At 34.0% G+C, this 22,423-nt stretch overlaps 1 protein-coding gene across 2 annotated transcripts in view; it reads left to right on the forward strand.

Annotated features, from left to right (window-relative positions):
* The first annotated feature begins 900 nt into the window (after positions 1-900).
* LOC144964532 (uncharacterized) overlaps positions 901-22,423 on the forward strand; it is a 31,825-nt gene continuing 10,302 nt past the window's right edge. The window contains exons 1-13 of one of the 2 annotated variants that reach the window (XM_078898951.1): positions 901-1,063; positions 6,326-6,631; positions 9,625-12,133; positions 13,955-14,882; positions 15,650-15,787; positions 16,679-16,853; positions 17,301-17,349; positions 17,770-17,878; positions 18,982-19,136; positions 19,820-20,018; positions 20,499-20,607; positions 21,237-21,386; positions 21,844-22,030. In XM_078898951.1, coding sequence (XP_078755077.1) covers positions 6,365-6,631; positions 9,625-12,133; positions 13,955-14,882; positions 15,650-15,787; positions 16,679-16,853; positions 17,301-17,349; positions 17,770-17,878; positions 18,982-19,136; positions 19,820-20,018; positions 20,499-20,607; positions 21,237-21,386; positions 21,844-22,030 — 4,975 coding nt within the window. In that variant the 5' untranslated portion in view covers positions 901-1,063; positions 6,326-6,364. Of the gene's footprint in view, positions 1,064-1,150; positions 1,339-6,325; positions 6,632-9,624; positions 12,134-13,954; positions 14,883-15,649; positions 15,788-16,678; positions 16,854-17,300; positions 17,350-17,769; positions 17,879-18,981; positions 19,137-19,819; positions 20,019-20,498; positions 20,608-21,236; positions 21,387-21,843; positions 22,031-22,423 lie in introns of those variants that run through there. The other variant, XM_078898952.1, reaches the window with a different exon arrangement.

Consider the following 22,423-nt stretch of genomic DNA (forward strand, 5'->3'; position numbering starts at 1 on the left):
TACAGACCATTAAATGGTCTCAAAGCGCTTAATAAGGGGTCCCTAGCCAACAGAAGCATTCAACATTTTTTTCGACATAGACACTGCTGTTAACGACCAAGTAGCCTACTCATTTCAAACCCAGGTAGGTGAGAGAATGTGAGTAAAGAGCCTTTTCCTAGGACCCCACTATGCATCGCTCAGAGCGGGACTCGAGTGTCATACAAGACTACACAGTGTTGTCATGAATTTTCCATGTAACTTTCATTGGTGTAATTTTATTTGTAGATTTTTCCATATTTCATTTCTTAATTGGTGATCGATTTTTTCACCTCCTAAGATGTAGGAATCCAAACGACAAACTGGTATGAATGAAAACCAAGATCAGGATAGCTCTTGGATTGTGTAACTGGATAAGGCGGGATAAGGCGCTCATTCCCGTAAAATGTCATTCTGAAAGGTAACTCAGTTACTCAGGTGAAAATGCTTACCTGGAAAAAATAGTGAGAGGCATCCTTCGGGCAACATGATTTGCTTGGTCTAGAAATATTGATACAGAATAAGCAAGCGCATTGTAGAGCATGAAAATGATATTTTCTACCTAATTATCAATATTGCATGTTTAGTAGTGATGATAATAATTGAAAATAAAACAAAAATAATAATTCTTAGGCTCGTAATTCTTAACATACTTTACTTTTACCTTTAATCGAAGGGAAAGTAATATTTTTCAAAAAAGGTAAAGTAAAATGGCATGAGAGCAACGCCTCGTGTTTATAAACATTGGAAAATATCAAATTGATTTGAATCTTATTCGTGAACAAGTCGAACATTTTGAGAATTGTCGATAACCAAATTGCTTTCCAAATTCTGAATATGTCTAAAAGCCCCTTACGATTTAGCTTCTCAAAAACCACAGACGCCATTTTATAGTTTTCATTGAACTCTAATGGCGCACAGCGCCTTGTTGCAGAGCTTACTTTGTTTACATTTTAACATCACATTGTTTATAAGATTTTAAGGTCGTCATTCGATTTTAAAACATGTGATTTGCTCAGAATTTGATAACCTGTATTTGTGATGGGTCAGTATAGATTTAAATCCATTAGATTGGAGATAATTTTTGTTTCGAATTTACCTTCGAATTAAATATTTGGCTCTTCTCACACTCACACCCCGAGTCCTGAATCTTACCCTGTTTCTTGACCATCTCCTGCCCACACAGTTGACCATGAAGACACCCCTTATCTTGCAGTTTATGTGACTGGTTTCTATGAGGAAGATGTAGTTATGAAGTGTTTGAAAGAACTGGTTGTTCCAAGTCTTTTGCCAACAAGCACTCGAACATCGTAGCAGACGGTATTATTATTATTATTATTTCATGAGTTCTGGAGGTCTTGTGCAAGTCCAAGTCCAACTCCATTCTGATTACCCACCGCCCCTTCCTTCTAAGAGTCAACCGTGCCCATTAATAAACCCTTTTGCTGGGGTACGTCTGTGGTCAAATCAAATATGACAAATGACTCCCAATGTTTTCGTGATTGATAAAAAGTTCATCCACCATCCTAGTCCCAGACACAATTCAAAAATTAAATAAAAAACAAAACAAATGAAATGACTGATGGCCCACTACACTTAATTCGTCCACACCAGACAGACATGACACTGGGTGGGGTTCCTGACCTCCCATAGTGGGCAGGGAGGTACATACTGTGTCTTCTATCCACTTATATCTGTTTTCCAACATGTTTTTGTCTTTGTCTTGGAACGCGATTACTTGGTTTTGTCCTGGCCCTGGCCAGAGTCCTAGCTGGGAGGGAACCAGTCAAATGCATAGTTATTGTTTTGAGAGATGATATTTTTTCCCTTGTAAATCATCTCTCTGTCATGTATTATTATATTTGTTATTTTGAATGTATAATGTAAGCATTTGAGTGTATTCCTCTTTGTTGGATTTTGTGCTTGTGTCCGGATGAGACTTATAGGTGATCTCAAACTAAGTACATTGGTGATATGCTCTTGGAATCTACATCCGATCTCTATTCGTTCCCAGTTCCCCTATGTCTTACTTTTTCTTGGGTGCTCTAATTGTAATTCTAGAACTTTTTACTATCCCATTTTCTTCCTTTTTACTGGCGCTGATATAACCTCATTGTGTTGCAAGCGCCGTAAAACCTCTAAAAAACAAAAAACAAAAAAACAGACATGACACATGTCAATGTCTTCTCTCTCTCTCTCTCTCTCTCTCTCTCTCTCTCTCTCTCTCTCTCTCTCTCTCTCTCTCTCTCTCTCTCTCTCTCTCTCTCTCAGTGTCCAAATTGCGATACTTTAACTTTAATACCGTGGCCTCCCCACAGCCCTACCGCGGTTAAGCGATGCCAGATGTGCCAGGTGATGACTCACCCAGTTTCGGCGAGAAAACGAACGGCGCGCTTGCTGGACATGCATGTTATAGTAATTGTATGCAATCAACAGTTGGGTATTCCGTTAAATCAAAACATGCCATTGAAAGCATGTAGGGTGGAAACTGTTAGTAATGATGTATGGTTGTGACATGACAAGTTTCATTAGTCTATGAATGATGGATGATAGTTAGAACGAAACAAATGTAGGTCATTTTTTAAACTGATTATCATTAACACTTTTCAATTAAAGTGTCGATTACAAGACAATGAATCCGTGGACATCTGATTTTTTTTGTTTTATATTACTCTTAAAACTATTATAATTATAACTCACCCTCAATTTCTCTTGCGAAGTTCATAGTTAATCAAAAAAATGCTCTTGAAGTAGTTATCTATATCCCATTACTGAATTTTTTGAAAGTCTGCACAGAGGTTTACTGAAGCTAGCTTCACGATAATCTTGGAATTGTCAATCTTATAAAATCTTACTTTATACAAGTAATTTTCAATAATCCAAATATGAAATTTTAAACATTATAGTTAACTTTATCAAAATGTGCGCATCAATTTGTTTGTTTTATTTTAAAAGATAATAATTGAGAATTTCCCTTATTACTTTTTTTTTCGCTTTCTTTGGTGACTTTCCTTGGTTGCGTAGTCGTGGTGATGTATGGAGAGTATTTGCTTCCATGATGAGCTTGATTTTTTTAGTGTCACTTTTAACACCACACATTCTTTTGTCCAATTTCCCTATGATTTGGTGACTGGCTTCAGTGCCTTGCTCTCCATGGAGCCCAAGACCAAACCCAAATCTGACCATGAATGGAACGCAATGGTGCTCCAGTATGTGTTGTTTTGGAATGATCATGTTTGTGAAGTGTGTTCTAAAAAAGTGGAGATAATTATCGATGTTTTCTTGTGTCTTGTGTAACTGGGTTCTGTCTACAGCACAGCGTCATATTTTCGACTCTGAGCGCTGAGTTTGAAAATATTTGGAAAGAATTGGCGTCATAGACGGGATTTGAAAAAACAACTGAAAAACACAAAAACGTGCTTGATCCTTAGTCGTACAGAAAGGGACAGACATAGATTCGAACTAGCATACAAAAAAAATTGAAAAGAAGTTATAATGCATTAGGATTTGAAACCCTCAGTTCAAGATCTGGCCCAATCTGCTCGAGTCTGGATGCGATTTTAACCAGACACAAGATAACACCCCAAGCCTATCATAGTCGGGCCTTTGTCGGCAACCACTGTCACAAGTATTTGACTGCGGAAGTCAGAGGGGCCTTATTAGAAGCTGTTGTGGAAGAAACATGCAAACACACATGCAATTTATTAACAATTGACTTGGCTGGGGAAATCAAAGCTAAATTCACACAACTGAACACCCTATACCAAATTGTCCATGATAGCATTTCGCATTCCAAGCCTGTCACAGGCCCCCTACCCACCTCCCCCGAGAACACATTGAGATAATACATTTGAGCACAAATGTGAATATTTAACATTTATCCCTAAATCGCTCATATCGCGAACTTATTCTAAAACTTATATTAAAGACAAAGACTTCAAAATAGGGAATCACGAAAAAAAATAAAACTTCATGGATCCAAACCAGAGTTATTAATTAAATTAATCACATCACTCACATCAAATTTGATATCATTCCAAGAGCGATAAGCAGTCGTATTTTAACTAATATTATTTTCCAAGTTGAAAACCAAGAAACAATAAAAATTACACAGAAGCAAATCCGAACTTGGTGATAACATGAATAATGAAAATAAAATGAATCGTTCTGAAGGTTTGGTGGGGGGAAGGGGGCAAAAGAGGGGTTTTCAAAGCAAAGAATTGCATCACAGTGATGCACCACACGCCAACGTCCGGCTTGCATACCTATCGTGTCACGGTCAATTACATTTTTCCCGAGAGCAAGGGTATCGGGTATCAGGTGGTCAGCCTGATGTGAGGCGATTGAAGTAGCGCTCAGAGTCGAAAATATGACGCTGTGCTCTCTCTCTCAAATTCTATATTCTAACTCTATATAATTCTATAAATATTTAAATAGTTGTCAGTCTTGTCTATGTCTCTGACTATAGCACAAAAGACATAACTACAGAAACAAATTTTGTTCTCAAATCACACAACAGTTTGTTAGGTACTGATTTTGATTGTTGAGATTCTGAAGCCAGATTACAAATTTTGACTTTTTTGGTCATCCAAACCAAACATGTCATTTGGGATTGTTTTGATTTTGAATTCAAGCTGTTGCATTGTTTGTCTTGGGATTTTCTGTACCATTTTTTTTATATATTAGGTTTTTACGGATCCCAGACTGGGCATCCATAGAAGTTCAAGTTGAAGTTCAGTTTTGGATTTTAACCAAGGTTTTATAGCATTCACTTTTAACTGATTTCAGGCAGTTTGATGTTCCTGTTACATTTGCGAAATCATAGGAGATAGTTTTTAACTGATCAGTTTGCTAGGAAAATGGAAAATCTCTACAATAGCATTATTATTAGAATTGGTGTATTGGGTTAAACACAACTGTAACTGCAGTCGATTAATAGTTAGGAAGATTTTTCATCCTGACAACATATATAGCAGATTCCAGCTAGATCAACATATTTCTCAGCTAACATTTATGCTTTATAAAATGCAGGAAGAGAATAAGAATTTGAGAGGAATCTTTCAGTTGTTTTCGATGTTGATCTGATGGAGGCTGATGAGAATTGAGTATTGTTAGTATCAAGATGAAAATCTCTCCAGTGAACTTTTGGCACTCTTCCATCTTGTCAGTTGTCAATGTGCATTTTTTTCCCCTTGTTAGCTAGTAGTTTTCTCAGCTCAATTCTGTTCCAACACATTGTGACATATTGAAAGAAAGAAAAATGGTGTCCTTTTAGAGTAGCCATGAATATAATACAAAAGAAAACTGGCTGCTACTAACAAGGAAGGAAGGACACTGACAGAGTTATGTATATTTTAAAATCTAAAATTCCCTTTATTCATCCCAAGGAGAAATTTGTCTCTAGGGCCTATTCTAAGGGAAGACGAATAACCCAGACATCAGTTGCAATGCAGCGCCACAAACTGAGCTACGGTGAGATGACTTGCTCAAAGCCACACAGCGCAGCGAGTAGTCGAACTCAGTACCTATCTGGTATGAAGCAAGACTGAGCCCCGAAGACATTTCCCAATAAGCTTAATTTAAACCCAGACTGGACACATTTTACATGTCATAAAATATGGTTGGTTAAAGTCCAAATTTTATCAATGTCTGATATATTTTTTTTCTTCCCCGATTCATGATTCAGAAGTTATATCAGAAATAAATGGAGATTAATGAAAATATTTTTGTTACCCAATGGACTTGATTCGAGGTGGAAAGAATTGCAGCACAGGTTCTAAAACATATATATATATATATATATATATATATATATATATATATATATATATATATATATATATATATATATAAAGAATTATTCACATAGTCTTACAATGAATGGCCTTAGCTGCCACAATGGGAAATGTAGTTTTATTATTAAAATACTGTTAAAATTATGCATTTCTACAAAAATAAAATAGGGTTATATTTCGGACACTGCTGCAATTCTCATGATGAAATCAAATATGTTTATCAAAGTTAAACTTATCACACAAAATGTATCTGTCCGGTTCCTCTTAAATCTTGGTTTTATAAATGGCTTACTATTTTCCTAAAATTTTGAGGAACTCAATTATGATTGTAGTTATTATTGTGACTTTGGTGAATAGTCAAGTCTTTTGAAATGTTTATCTATGGGTGGTTTTATTAAGTGTTTGTGTTGTGTTTTTTAAGGTTCACTATTGCAAGCGTCAATCAACCACAAAAATTTCTTGTTCTAACCTGTATGAATATTGCTATTTATCTTTTTTTTTTTTTTTTTCAGTGGAACCTGACCAAATATCTGGAATTGCCACAGAAAGAAATGAGCAAAAATGTTTCAATTCCAACCTTCTGTGACAAAAACAATAGTGAAACAAGCAGTGACAACATTGTCTTGAACTTGAGCACTTGTCCGAAAAAGAAGTTTTCGGGGGATCATTCCTTTGCTGAAATTAGTCGAGAAAGGTCTGAAACTCACAAAAGTAGCTGTGAAAATGAAGCTAGTCATCCTTTGGGAACCAACCTGAGAAAACATCGTTATTTGCAGTCCCCTTCTCAGTTGAAAGATAATGGAAAGATGGATACTGAGGTACATTTTTAATTTTTTTATGATTTGTAAATTTACTTATTATTTTTTCTTTCAGTTGGTATTAAGTAACTTATGTAACTTATAGCGGGTCTTAAATGGATCTATTTCAATTTATGTTTCTTTTCAAAGCCCTTAGTAGTTACACCATGATTAAAATCGAATGATATATATACATATATTTTTTTAAATTTTAAATACGACGGGAACATGCCAACGAAAGTAAGAGGTGACAGTCACATCATCAGACCATGTCACAAAGCCACGCACACAATTACACACAATTATATGACATTAGGCAGTTAAGTAGTTGGTCGCCTGATGTGTTTTATTTAAAAGGGAGTATTTGTCAGACTTTGACAAAAGACAGTATCTTTTATTTTTTTTTAAATTTAGGCGGTTCATGGTACCAAATCAACCAATAGAGAGATTTTATCAGGCCTACCATTTTATTTATATTTTTATATCTATGACATGTGAGCAAAATGATCTAAGTCAAACGTTACTTACTATAGAAAAGTGCATACATGATAAAAAAATTTTTGGATGACAACAAATAATTTAAAGTTGGATGATGAAAAGACTGAAATTGTCATTTTAGGTCATCTCAATATTACAAATTCTATTGGAAATATCAAATGTAACATAAATGGCTCGATTGTGCAAAGTCCATCCGCTGTTAAAAATCTTTATGGATGAAAATATGACATTAGATCGGCACATAAAATATCTTTCTCAATGCCTAAATTTCCAACTTAGAATTGGTAAAACTAGAAACTACATAAATACAGATGTGACAAAAACCTTGATTACATCATTGGTTCTTTCAAAACTTGATTGTTGTAACTCTCTCTTTTTTAACCTTACCATCGAGAGAATACTCAGGCTGCAAAGAATTCAAAACTGCAGCAGATTAGTCCTTAAATACAGCAAGAAACATGATGCGTCACCTCTGCAAAAAGAGCTTCCTGGCTTCCTGTTAAGGAAAATAGTGTATAAAGTTCTGACATTGTGTTTCAAATGCCTCAACACATATCAATGAACTTATCTGTATGATAAATTGGAGTTGTATACACTAATCCGATCCCTTTGCCCATCATCCAATGGAAAACTGCTTGTCACTCAAGGAAAGAACTCTTACATGTCATGTGGAGGACAACCCTTTTTTAGAAAAATCCCAACCCTCTGGAACAAAATTCCAAAAGAAATACGGCATTCTTCATCGGAAGATATGTTTAAAAAGCATCTTAAGACTTTGAAATTTACCGAATTGAATTGTTGATGCCCCTGTAAATAGACCTGTTAATTCTCAGTCAATTAACTGAAATCATTCAATTTGTCAAATTCAAATATTAAAAAAAAAGGAAAGAAAGAAAGAAATAAATAAAAAAAGAAAGAATTCACAAATCGTAGTCGAATGACCGTAAAGTAATGAGGAGTGTTCCACAGCGCTACGCATAGCTCATGGGGACCGTTTATATTAACGATGTATATATTGCCAAGACTAAACGACGCTTTTTATAAAAGGCTTGTCTGAACACATCCCTGGGTATTTTCACACATCCTTCGTTAAATTATTTTTTCACTTTCCAACCCGTCGTGATCCCAACTGTAGCCAATTTTAACTGAGCCACCGAGCGATAAATTTCACTGTTTCATCTAAGCCAAAATTGACCACATTTACCTGGCGAGTCTCAAAAGTATGATAAAGTAAATTGCGAATGCTGGAAGTCCGTTATGTAGACACCTTCAAATCGAAAGTTAGGATAGATTGCTACAAGCATATTTCGATTGCCTCACGTTGTAAACAAACTGGTTGATCGTTTCTTCACTGATTGAGTACCTGATTATAAGGAACAATGGTAAGTAGCCTAATTAATTCCCGTGCAAATCAGGACGTTTTCTGCCATTGTTTTGCTCAAGCCCAAGCGAGCTTGCTGTTTTGTGGCGATTTACCTTCATTTTGATTCTTTGAATTTTTCCGCTACGCCTGCCGAAGTTTCTTCTTGATAATCATTGATAATTCACTTCTACTTAATAATTCAGTGTATTGGCCAGAAGTCATATTTATTTAAGTTTTTTTTTCTGTCATTTACTGATTGAAAATCAAGTTTGCTCATTGCTACATTATTCTAATGTTCTCACAATGGCTGAGCTGTTCGTGGATCGCAATTCAGACTTGTCGAGCATCGATAAAGATGTGAGGAATAAATTCAATTGGTCATGGCTAGAAGTTAAAGATGATAATGGTGATTATTTTTCTATGTCAAAATAATTACAGAGGCAGGAATATGACTTTGATGAAGTCATCTTTACCTATATTAATGACATGCTTATTTAGTATTCCTTCTACATCAAATTATGGCAGTCATAGTCATACTTCCAGTAAGAAATAACACCCACTATTTTAATGTATTGTATTTATCACTCTCCTCTCCAATGATGCCCTTATTTTTTTAAAAATGATTGAATCTTCAGTTTGTCGATGAGTTTCAGTCAATTTTTATAGAGCTCATTTACAGGTCTATGTAAAGCGCTCTGAGCACTTCCTCGTGATATGGAAGAGTGCTCAACAAATATAATATAATTATTGTTATTATTTTATTATTATTATTATTATTATTATTATTATTACATCATCATACCTTATACCACGAATACAACCATCACATCACCATTTCAGCTGACAAAATGTGAGCAAAGACAGAGTATTTGAAAACCGTGAAATTTATTATTTAATCAACTGCATTGAAATCTCCAGTTAAGTTAAAGAAAAGTGAACTTTTGGCTCTTCCACTGCTGTGGAAGCTACAGCTAAGGAGTTGAGTTGTCCTCTTTAGCGTCTAAAGGATAATTAGTTGTTTCAACCCTTGAATTTAGAAAAAAAATTACCTTGAAAACTACTAGAATTTCAAAATGGAATTGCTGTAGGAACCTTGTATTAAGTCTCAGTTAATGAAATATCCTTGATCTTTTCTGTATATGTTTTATTTCAGAAACAAGAAAATGCTCAGAGTGCCACCGAACCTGTCAATTTCAGTACTATTGACAACTGTGTTGAAAATGAAGAACGAAGCATGTCTATAAAATCAGGTGTATGTTTGAAATTTGTGTCGGATAAGAAGCATTCATCTGCAAACAATATTATCACAACACATGAAGCTTTGAAGTGGTCAGATCATCTGAAGTCTGCAAAGCATGTTAAGCCCAACATAAGTGGGTGTCGTGCTTCTATTCAAGATGTTCATGATTCTTGTCTTCGAATTGATACTCTACCGAATGTGTCTCCAGATAGCGGTATTATCTCAATTGAAGGATCTCCATTTGGCAATGAATCTCCTCATTCTGCTGGAGGAAGTGAAAACTGTCTAGATACCAATCCTTTATTGACTTCATCAATTATTAGTAAAAGCAAAAAGATAAATGAAGAAGGTATAAAAGCAGTCTCTCTGGAAGTACATGATACAAAAAATGTAGGCACATCCTTGAAGGAGCAGCTATCACCTGCTCACATTCCGTGTAAGGGAGAAGTGCCAAGTGATGATATGGATCAGTTTCATAAAACACATTATGAAATGAAATTAGGCGATTCAAGTAACTGTGATCAAAAAAATATTAACAAGCAAGAAAATGTCAATGTTTTGAATAGCCACTCCTGCACTGAAAGCAATGATAACGAATTAGAGTTAACAGAGGAGGTTATGTCAAAGGCTGATTTTACAATGGGATCACCTTCAAGTGCTAGTCATCTCAAAAGCAAAAAAGTTGAAAGTGAACAAAGTCATAGTGCATTTTGCAGCAGTCCTTTGCAGCAGGAAAGCGACGATGATACCAGAAGAGAAAATATATTACAGGCTCAATTAAGGAAGCCTGATGATAAAATTGATTCCGAAAATTATTTGTATGACAGTGAAATGCCAATATTGCATGATGTAGAACCGGGAAATGTTTCCTTTATGAAGAAGAAAGGTGCAGGAAGACCAAGGGGCTCTTTGAATAAGAAGTTTGAGTATGATCCACCCCGAAGGACCTATAGAAAGTCAGTTCCCAAGTTCAAAGAACAAGAATTGCCAGAAACTTCATTGAAGCGTCCTAGGTCACCCTCTGCACAGTCTGGTGAAGAAAAAATTAAACGTCCAAGAGGTCGTCCACGAAAAGTTACACCTATCGAGGAACCTAGCATTTTGCAAAGTAAGAAAACAAAGAAAAAGAGATCAAGAAAAAGGATTTTCACAAAATTGAAGAAAACTAATGTGAATAAAATAGCTAATCAACAGAGTTGTGAAATTTCTTTGAAAGGAAATGGATTAGATAGCAATTCATTTAAAGATGATCAAAGTGAACAGTCCAAGAATTTAGAAATAATTGAACATCAGCCTCTTAATTCAGTCGTTGACACATTAGGTTCTAACAGCGCTTTAATGACAAATGACACTAATGAAATACCAAATATTGTACAGCACATGACAGTTGATGATGCAGTAGAGAAATCAGATTTTAGCAGTAAAGACCTGGAAGTCATTTTAAAAAATGTAAAAAGTTCTATAAACTCTCAGTTCACATCTGAGAAAGATGATGACATGGAGAGTTCTTTATATTTTGACAATCCATTCAAATTTGTCAAGTCACCGTCATTTCCTCAGTTACCTCAGCCTTCAGAGAAATCACTTGTTAGACCAAAACCAAAGTACAAAAAACCAAAGTTGCATGTAATGATGCGGAAAACAAAGAGAAAAAAGAAAAAGAAGTTTGAATCAAGCAGACTGGGTGGCTTTGGTGCTTCATCTCCACAACGAAGGCTGTCATTCTTCACTTCACGGATGCAACCCTCAAAAATATTAGCATCAAGCCGCTTAAATGTTTTTCAAACTGGTACTGGAGTGGAAACTAACAGACCTGAAACTCCTACAGATGGAGAGCAAACAGAAGGATCTGAAAAACGCATGAAGAAAAGGCGTAAATTGCTCAGTTTCAAATCAAAACATAAGAATATTACAGATCCTGCCTTTGCTGCAGATCTTGGTGCATTAGAAAGGGGTTTAAAAAATATGGCTATTTCTGAGAATCCTGCGGACAATTTCATTAGAGTGCGACCAGGAGAAATGCCTCTTCCTAGTATATTCAGAGTGAAAAAGATAGATGTGATGAAAAAATTAAAAGAGAAGATTGTGCCTGAATTTAGTAATGTTGAAACTCTTAAAGTGGTGAAATCTGCGCGAAAAGAAATAACTTCACAAGCACTCAATAGCTCTTCAATGAAGACTCTATCTAAAACTCTTAGGAAGAAGAATTCACCTGAAGCAACTTCATGTTCCAAAGACCAACCATCTTTAAGTGATTCAAGTGATCAATGGCTCCCTCCGAAAAAACGACATAGAATGGTTCATGGGGAAACTATAACCCCTCATGTGTCAAGTACAGATACTGTGTTGCCAGGCATGGCTGTGAAAGATATGTGTCCTGCTGATAGTAAAAGAAAAGGACGTCGTCTTAGAAAAACCGAAGGTGAGTCAGAAGATCAACGCTTTGTCTTTCATGATCCTTATATAGATATCTATTTATTTGCCCCAACGATGGTCTCAGTTGTACCAGATGTCGAGCAGCAGTTATTGCTGATGATAGTGTACTTGTGTCACAAGCAAAGAGGCTAGTTTTGGTCTCCTGTGCATTCCATATTTTATTCTGACTCCTCTGCCTTTCAGCAGTTATTGGGTAGCTGGGTTTTTTTTTAGTACTTTGCAGTAGACCAGCATCCTATAGCAATTGTTACTGACCTTACAAACCTACAGAAAAGTTGTTTTTTTTAAATTTCATGGTTGTATATAGAAAACTAGGTGACATCAACTTATCGACTTTCTATTTGAATACATGTGCATTTGTGTAAACAATTTGTAATTGCCAATATATGTTGTTAAAATAAAATTCATTATTTAATTGTTGAATGTTAAAATATAAATCATTGGCTCTATTATATTAGAAATCACACATTTATTCCAATAGGAAGAAAGTATGGAATTTACAGCATCATGAAGTGTTGATTTTTAAAAAAAGTTGTTTCTGTAAAATAGTGGAGGACATTTTTTATAAGCGAGAAGCGTTTAGATATCCCTGATCACAACTGTTCCATAGCTGTTGCTGTTTTAATTTTTTTTTTTTTTTTAAACAAGATTATGAGGTAACAATTCTAAGTTTTATTTCTGTAATAGGAAGGTAAGCAAAATGGGATAGCTATGCTAGAAATATTGCTTTACAATGATTTTTTATATCTATCAGGGCTGAGAATCTTCCGCCCATCACCATCACAATTCAGCTTTTTTTTTTTTAATGTATGAATAAAAAAGACTCACTACATCACCATTACCACCACCACTACTAAAACTACCACCACATCATCATCCCTACCACCACTGCAAAAAGCACTACATCTTCATTTCACTCACCACTACTACTACAAACACCACCACATCATTATCCCTAACACCCCCACTACTATAACCACCACCATATCATCATCCCTACCACCTCGTCCACTACCACTACCGCTACCACATCTTCATCCCTACCACAACTACTGCAACCACCACCACACCATCATCCTTAAGACCACTACTACTACGACCACCACGACATCATCATCCCTACCACCACTACCACGACAACTACCACTACCACATCATCATCTTCCCTACCACTACTGGTATGTCATCTTCCTTAACACCACTACCATTACAACTACAACCAGCACATTATCATCCCTACCACCACTACCACAACAACCCCCACCACATCACCATTACTACAACTATCATTTGCTGTTATTACTCTTTCAGCTTTTGAAATACGCCCTAGTGGTGTCAGAAATTACTGAAAGACACATTTTGGATTGCATCTCAGTTAATTTTAATGACATTCAAATTTATAGGTTATTTTTGCATGTTGATCTACACGCTAAAAAATATCCTCCTTTTTTGTGACAAGTCATTCTCACCCCTGATCTATATAGAGAGATGGAGAAAAAAATGTCCATCTATTAAAAAATTTTTGTATCCTCTTCCTATTTAGTAAATGCTAATATTGTTACCAATTTCAACATCCTCTGGTTGAACTGTTTTGATATGTTCTTTGTTGACAGTGACAGATTGTTGTTTTGTTTTTTGTTTTTTAGGTTTCGGGTTTTGTTTTTTTCAGCAAGGCCTCATTTTTACTGGTTTAAGATTTTAAAAACCTTCTTTTTCTCTTTCCCATTCCCGTTTGATGTACATATTGGTTTGAAAAAAGATCTATATTAATGGTAATAGCATTTATTTATTTTTATTAATTTCTTAGGTGAGAGCTCTGTCAACAATGCTGTTTCTCATCCAACTGTTGATCAGGTTTTGACAATTGACACAAGTTGCTTTTCAACAGCTGGATCAAGTGTGTCAACTTTGACCCCTTCTCCATGTCCTAGCCGGCAATCTACAAGAAGTTCAACTTTTGCATCTGTTTCCTCACTCTCACCTGCAGACTTTAATGGTGGTGTTCATGGAAGGCAGACTTCTAAGATTGGTGAATCATTAGCATGTCCAAGTCATTCTATGGGTGCTTCATTTCAAAATGATTTCATGTCTTGTGCTGAGTGTCAGTTACTGCGCCGGTCAACTACAAGAACTTCTAGTATCATTCGCTCCAACTCACCATTCACTCATTCATCAAATCAGTCATTAGGTTTCAATTCTACTTTTGATAACCAAACCAGTAGTTCCGAGTGTAGCCCCATTTTAAAGAATTCAGCAACGTCAAAAGAGCTGAACAGAAGATATCCTCAAAAGAGAAGAAAGTCTTCAAATTGTATCAAAGAAACCAAACTGTCACCTTCACATGTTAAAAAACACAATTCTTCAACATGTTCCATTTTTGCTCCTGAGTTGAATGCAGCACTGCCAGAAGTTTCTTCTCAAAAGTTTTCAAAAAGAATCCCGTCACCCCATGGGCGAAGTACAGCGAGGAGATCTTGCAATTCATTTCGCCCCTCATTATTATGTGTTAACACCAATTCAGTTGAAATGTCGCATGGCACCTCAGAACATTTATCATTATCATCCACAATCTCTGACATCCAAATGTGCAATACAGTTGTAAATCTGTCTCACTTATCAGCAAGCCCGTCTGTGATCCCCGTTCTATCAAATTCTGATAGGCAGCCACTCCCTTTAGAGCATTGTAAAAAGAAGGATGTGGTGTTAGAAATTCAAACAGCTCTTCAACATGACAGGTTAATATTATTATTATTATTATTATTATTATTATTATTATTATTATTATTATTATTATTATTACATACCTGCCACATACCCCGATAAAATCAGATTTATTCAGATTTTTTTCTCCTTTTTGAGTACCCCACCGTAATATGGAAAACTGATTTTTATTTCATCCATTATGTCTAAACCAAAAAATAAGTTTAAAAAATGCGAAACTGATTTTTCATGTTCATGAGTACTAGGTAATACTCATAAAGGGATGCTGGGCAACTTTCGTTAGAATTAAAAGTATCAGATATATAGTGAAATAAAAGAGATAGTCTTTCAAATAAAATTTAGGTTTACCCCTTCTTTTTTTTTCCCCAGACTCCCCTTTTTAAAAAAGTTTGACTCCTATTTTTTTTTTTTTCAGCATAGGTTGGCAGGTATGTTATTGTTATTATCATTGTTTGCTGTTATTGTTATCATCATTATTATTATTATTAGTATTATTATTATGACAGTCATCATTTTTTCTTCTATTTATTATTATTATTATTATTATTATTATTATTATTATTATTATTATTATTATTATTATTATTATTATTATTGTTATTATTATTATTATTATTATTATTATTATTATTATTATTATTATTATTATTATTGTTATATTTGTTATTGATATTACTATTCATTTTTTTTTAATGAGCTTTAAAAAAAGATTTAATATAATTTAAAATATTTAATATTATGTTAATATGAACTATTTTCTCTACTTGCATCTTATATATAGTTCTGATAATTCTTCAAGTGATGAAGAAGAGATCAATCATCCGTCCAACCAAAATCATAATGCAACATCTTCAGGTCCACCACCACGAAAAAGATATCAGCGTGTTGGGTTATTTTCTGATTTCTACAAAGATGAAGAGTGAGTGTGTTGTTGAAGAGGATTGCTTTTTATTTTATTTTTTTCGAAGTTTTGTAATTGTACGGTATATATATATTTTATTTTTTTCGAAGTTTTGTAATTGTACGGTATATATATATATATATATATATATATATATAATATACTATATATATATATATATATATATATATAATATATATATATATATATATATATATATATATATATATATATATATATATATATATATATATATATATATATATATATTCGTTCATTCATTCATGTAGCCAATGAGTTTCCAGACTGGGTCTTCAGCATCCACACCGATGAGACACTGCTAATGAACATTCACTTTTCACTAAATATGAACCTTTTCCTGTTTAATGCAAAAAATTATAACCCTTTCTCAGTAGCCATTTGGATATTGTTATTTTTTTATTTACCAAGCCGTTTTGACTGTTTCTTAATGATAAACTCGCTTCAGCTCCCATAATGCTATTTTCAACAAGTTTGCATCAGAGGTAAACATGGATTTATTCATTCATATCCCTGTGACTTTTTCCTTTTCTCAAAACTTAAAATGACATTGAAAGGACCCGCTTTTGCAATCTCCAAGAGTTGAAAGAAAATTTGTAGAATGCATTGAAGATCATCCAAAAATATGTCGTATATCTCTGCTTCCAAAGGCTCAAAAAGCATTGGAAGTCGTGTGTAAATGCAGAAGGGGACTACTTATTAGGTCGCATCGAAGAATAGTATCTAAGGTAAGCGACTTATGTTTTATAGACTTGGTCTGGATATATATATTGACTGGATTGATAAATTGTTTTCACTATTGTATTTCTCAGCTTTAGTGTGAGTAGGCTTATTCATAGTTTTAATTTGTAATCTGTTTTATGTCGACAGACCCAGAAAAAGATGTGAAAACATGGCTCGTTGCAAAGAAAAGCTGGTTTATGTAAAAGAGGAGCATGAATATGGTCTAATGCCTTTGCCTCTACATGTGGGATTTCATTACATGACACAAGCACAAGATTTTCAACTACCTTATGATATTTGGTGGCAGAATTGTCACAATCAAGTAAGTTAAGTCTCAAAATATCCTTGCTAACAAAAGGAAAATTTTTACATCGATAAAACCATCTGTCTCTCTCAAGATTTGGATTGTGCATCAGAAATGAAGATAAATTGTTGTATTAGCCATTATAACTGAACACTGCATTATAGTTATAAAGCTTTTTTTTCTGTTTTATGAAGCTCTGTTTATGTTGTAAAAATTGCCTTTGAGTTTTGGTAAAAGTAAAAGAAAATTCATCTTTGTCGTGGTAAAGGAGAGAGTTGAGACATTGTGATATTTTGACATCACTTGAAACTAATCATGTACGCTAGCATAGTTGCAGAGTTAGTGATTTCTTTTTATTACAGAAGTTGAGTAGTTTGTAATTGAAATGTATAAATCTTATGGTGAACTTTTCTTTTTAATTTCATGTTTGTAATAAAAAGTTTAATAAAATCTTTTTCTTCTCAGTTACCAAAGAAATCGGAGATTAAAACTAAATTCCGCACGATCAGGTCAAGTAAGTTTGCGTTAATAAAACAAAAAAAACTTAGATATATATTGGTTAGATTGTCCTCTGCTGCATGAATGTTTCACTCTAAATGGTGTGCAGAGCTTTCTCATTTGGAGTTAAATTTTAGTTCTTATTCATTTCATTATCAATTTAATTTTTGTAATCAGATTATTTATTAATTTCAAAGTTGATATGTTAATTTTTAATGCTTAGAACACATTTTTAAAAATTGTCAGTTTAATTAAGATTTTATATTATTTGTTACTTTTAAACATTTCTGATTGTCTTGCTTGATTTGAAATTCGTTTCGTCTTACTGAGTGATTTTCTGTATGGCTTTCTTTTTTTCATTCCTTTTTATTTATTTTTTTTACTTACCGCAGTGCTTTTTTTTTATTCTAAAAATATATTTTTCTTTATATTACAGATATTTATGTTGATGGGAAAGCAAACTGCAGAAAAAAAGAAATTCCAGCATGCAGTTGTAAGCGCTCAACAAATGGAGGAATGGGTTGTTTAGATGATTGTTTGAATAGGTGGGTTCTAGAGGTGTTTTATTTTAAATTTTCTGATTTCCGGAGAAATTTCCTTTACATACAAAAGCATATTCATGACTGTTATTGCTTTTATTGCTTTAAAAAAAAAAAAAAGATTGTTAAAGATATACCAGTTTAAGTTGGCTGTCAGTGAAAATATTGAATTAGACAATTTTATATGCTGGTGTTGTGTTTTGTTTCGTTGTTTTTGGCTAAGAGTAACCTGTTCTTAAAATTCATTCCCATGATTTAACCAATCATGCTAATGTTTCCATTTTAAGATAATAGCCCCATGGTGGATAAGAAGTCACTTGCTGTATCTTCTATCTCGCTATATCTGCTTTCTGAATTGCTTTCTGTCTTTGTCTTGGAATGGGATTATTACTTAGTTTTGTCCTGGCCCTTGTCGGAATCCTTGGCTGAGAGGGAAACAGTGAAATGTATAGTGTCAGTTTTGGGAGATGACATTTTTTCCCTTGTAAATTATCTCTGTCATGTAATGATATATTTTTTTTGTTATGAAAATACGTTGTAAACATTTGAGTGTAGCCCTCTTAGTGGTGTCTTGATGAGACTTTAGATTATCTCAAAACTAAGACCATTGATGGTGTACTCTTAGAATCTACATGTGCTCCCTTTTTGAACCATTTCCCCTTTGTCTTGCTTTTTTTTTGGGTTCTTAAAGTGGGTGTGGCTATGTGGTCCTGTGGTATGACATTCGCTTTCAGATCGGAAGGTTCTGGATTCGAGCCTTGCTTGGCACATAGTTGAGTCCTTAGAAAAGACTTTTTACTCACTTTCTCTCACCGCGCTCGGGTGTAAAATAAGTACCTGGCCTTTAACAGTGTTGTCTCTGTCTGAAAAAAATTGTAGCATCACCTAACAGGCGTCATGTTTCATCCTACATGTTAAATGTTGCTGTTTGCTAGGGTAAAGCGCTTTGAGCAAGTTTAGTGGGTATTGCGCAATATAAAAGCTCAAGATTTTTCTAGAATTTTGCGACTATCCCATTTTCTTCCTATTAACTGGTGCTGATAAATGTGTTGCAAGCACTGTATAACACTTAAAAACAAACATAAGCATTTGAATGTCAAATTTTTCAGAATGATATACACAGAGTGCTCAATGTTGAATTGTCCTCTTGGAGAAAGCTGTGGTAATCAACGCATTCAGAAACACGAATGGGCTCCTGGTATTGAAAAATTCCAGACTGACAATAGAGGAATTGGTGTCAGAGTTACAAAGCCTGTGAAAGCTGGTAGGTTTCCAAAATTGAAGATCTTCACCATTTTTATTCAGTGAAAATAGATTTTTAAAACTATTTGCGACGATTAAATTTTAAAAAAAAGAATATTCTTGTCACAAGCAAGGATTGAGTAAGAATACTGTATTGTCATCTGCAAATTCATAAGCAGCTTTCAGTTTCTTTTACTCACAGTTTACAATGGTGAACTTAGATATGAGTGAATCTTAAAAATTCACATTATTCTTGTTTGAATTCATATAATCTTTTTTTAAATCTTATATGAATTCAAAGTTTTGACCTTAACTCAAGCCTGTAAATGTTCCAACAATTGTCGGGTTTCCGACAGTACGATTTTGCTCGATATATTCTGTTCAGTGCTGATATTTTTAACAAAATTGTTTTGAATTAAAAGTAAAAATAAAATTCGTAACGTAAAAAAACAGAACCAACAAAAAAGAAAAGGAAAAAGTTGTATTTTGTGCCACTTACACTTACACTTACAACCATTTACAGGCATATTAACTATAATGGCATTGTAAATTTTAATAAAGGTTAACACTTCTTTTATGCAGAAATGAACTAAGACAAAATGACATGCATCACAATTTTGTTTGTCTCAAATTTTTGTTGTTTTTGTTTTGTTTTTTTAATTTCTATCTACTGCTCATATTTCTCTTTAATTACAAAAATTTCAGGCCAGTTTATCTTAGAATATCTGGGTGAAGTGGTCACTGAAACAGAACTCCGTCGTCGTATGATGGAAGAATATTCAGAAGAGTGTCATCACTATGCTTTGCATCTTGATTCTGGAAATGTCATAGATGGATACCGTATGGGAAATATTGGCCGTTATGTCAATCACTCTTGTGAGCCAAATTGTGAAATGCAGAAATGGTAGGTTGTTATAACTTTTATGCTTTCAAGTTTTGCTTTGAGAATGTTGAACATTGGCATAAATTTGTGTTAACATGAATGGGGATTCCCCTCGCTATTAAAAATGTCTGTCTTGAGTTCCTAAACATTCTTATTTTATTTGTTCTTTAAAGACATTTAACACTTAATGCGTAATGAAGTTCTCAGTATTCCCATTTTGTATTATTTTCTATCAATCTTTTCAGAATCTGGGGAAGCATGCTTTCAAGGATGTTTTCATTCATTTTATTTTTTGTTTTTTTTTTAATTTATTTATTTGGAGGGAAAAGGGTGTTGGTTTATGTTTTGAGTAATGAATTGAAACTGTCATGAAAGGCCAACTATAAAGTTACATACTATTCTTCTCACCTATTGGTATTAATCTAGATTTTTTTTTAGCAAGGGTTAAACTTACACATAACATGTGTCTGTGTGCTTTATTCCCCCTTTAAAATTTGTTAGGAATGTGAATGGCTTATACAGAATGGTACTAGTTGCTCAGCGAGACATTGATGCCTTTGAAGAACTTGGCTACGATTACAACTTTGATGCTTTCAATCAGGAAACTCAGGTTTGTTTGGTTACTATGATTTTTTAGATTTTTTAACTGCCAATATGATAATAATGCACAGGAACATAGATACATTGATGTATTTTGATATTTATTAAAACTCTTGAGATACTGTTGCTAAGTTTTGAATAATGATTTTTTAATCTAAGTGCACCAAAATTTACAAGCGTTTAAAATTAGGCCCACACTTTACAATATTTAAAGAAAACTATTAACCACAAGAATGTCAAATTTGCACTGATGACAACTGATTTTTCCAAGCAAAATAATAAAGTGAAAGAGGCTGTTATTGTTTCCCCAGATATTCCAACATAAGACCATAAATATCGATAATTGCCCCCATTAGACACGGCACTGCCTGATATCAGTTAACCTCCAATGACTTCACGCAGGTAGCTTGCAGGGAGGGTTAAGGGCCCCTTTGGAGTTCCATCTAAAATAGCGCTGATTCCATACAGTGAAGGATAAATGTTATTAGTTTTGTTAGAAAGTCAGTAGGAATATATTCCATACACAAATTGTAAATTATGAATAGAAATTGATGTAAAACAGAAAAGCCATCACATAATTGCTTGATTGTAGCACTCATGATTTGGTATGACATGTAATTGAGCTGTTTACTTTTCCAGCAAGAATGTCGCTGTGGTCATCCTGCTTGCCGTGGTGTTATAGGAGGGAAAGGGCAACGAAATAGTGGAGTGAACAAACAAGAGAAAGTTGGAGATGACTCAAAGGACAAGCGAAAATCAAAGTTGTTGAATAAAAAGAGCAGAGATGGGGTAAAAAATGTCAAAAAATCTCTTGAAAATAATAATTCCCCATAAGAAGTAATTATCTGAAATACTTATTAATATGCAAAAATGATCTCTTTAGCTTTGGTTTGTTCCTAGAGCATGGATCAAAGAATATTTCAGAAATAACACAGAAATTTGTAGTTTTGTAGTTTGAGCTAAAATTAGACATTCTGTGATATTTTGGCTCAACTGCAGAATTATTATTTTGTTAATTATTCAATTAAGCTTGTATGAGAAGGAAATTTTGGTGTCAGTGAGCAAAAAAGGGCTAATTAGAAATCTACCATTTTCAGTTTAAAAACTACAAGTTATTACAATTTTAAGTATGCACAGCTGGGATTAATGATAATTGTTTTAGATTTTAAATCATTTGTATTAAGGAGCTAGTATGCTTTAAGAAAACTGGAAAGTACCTGAATTGTTATTTTTTTACATATTTCAGAAATGCGTTGTGGAAAATATTCCTGTGTTACCAATGACAAACAAGGAACGTTGGTTTGCCCGGAAGCATAGCATATTCTTAGTGAGGAATGTAGACAAGGTGTTGAATCAGCGCCATCCTGGCCAAGTTTTTTCACCTATAACCAAGGAAGAGATTCAACCAGGAAAGATAAATTGTGTGACTTCAGGTAAAAAAAAATCTTAACTACAGAATAAGTATAAGTTAAAAAGATTATTCAAATTATTAAAACAAATTATCAGAGCGCGATATGGTCTGTGGGTGAGATGGTGAAGTGGATAAGGCATTGCACTTCTTCAGCATCTAATTTTTTCTTTCAGCAATTGCTTACTTTACAGCACTGCACTGCGGCCAATACCCGAGTTATCTAGGTCCTTTCTTTAGATAGATCTTAAAGAATGAATGAAGTGATCACGTGTGATCAGCCACCAATTCCATCCAATCTGTGAAATTCATCTAAAAAAATTTTTTTTATTAGCAATTGAGGTACCTGTTCTATTTTTGAAAACGAAAGAATGATGATATTTTATTTCATGTGCTTATTGCCATTGAAACCTTTATA

This window comes from Berghia stephanieae, chromosome 2 (assembly GCF_034508935.2).
Source record: "Berghia stephanieae isolate SIO BIC M18660-M18661 chromosome 2, UCSD_Bste_1.3, whole genome shotgun sequence".
In the NCBI taxonomy this organism is placed as follows: Eukaryota; Metazoa; Mollusca; class Gastropoda; order Nudibranchia; family Aeolidiidae; genus Berghia; species Berghia stephanieae.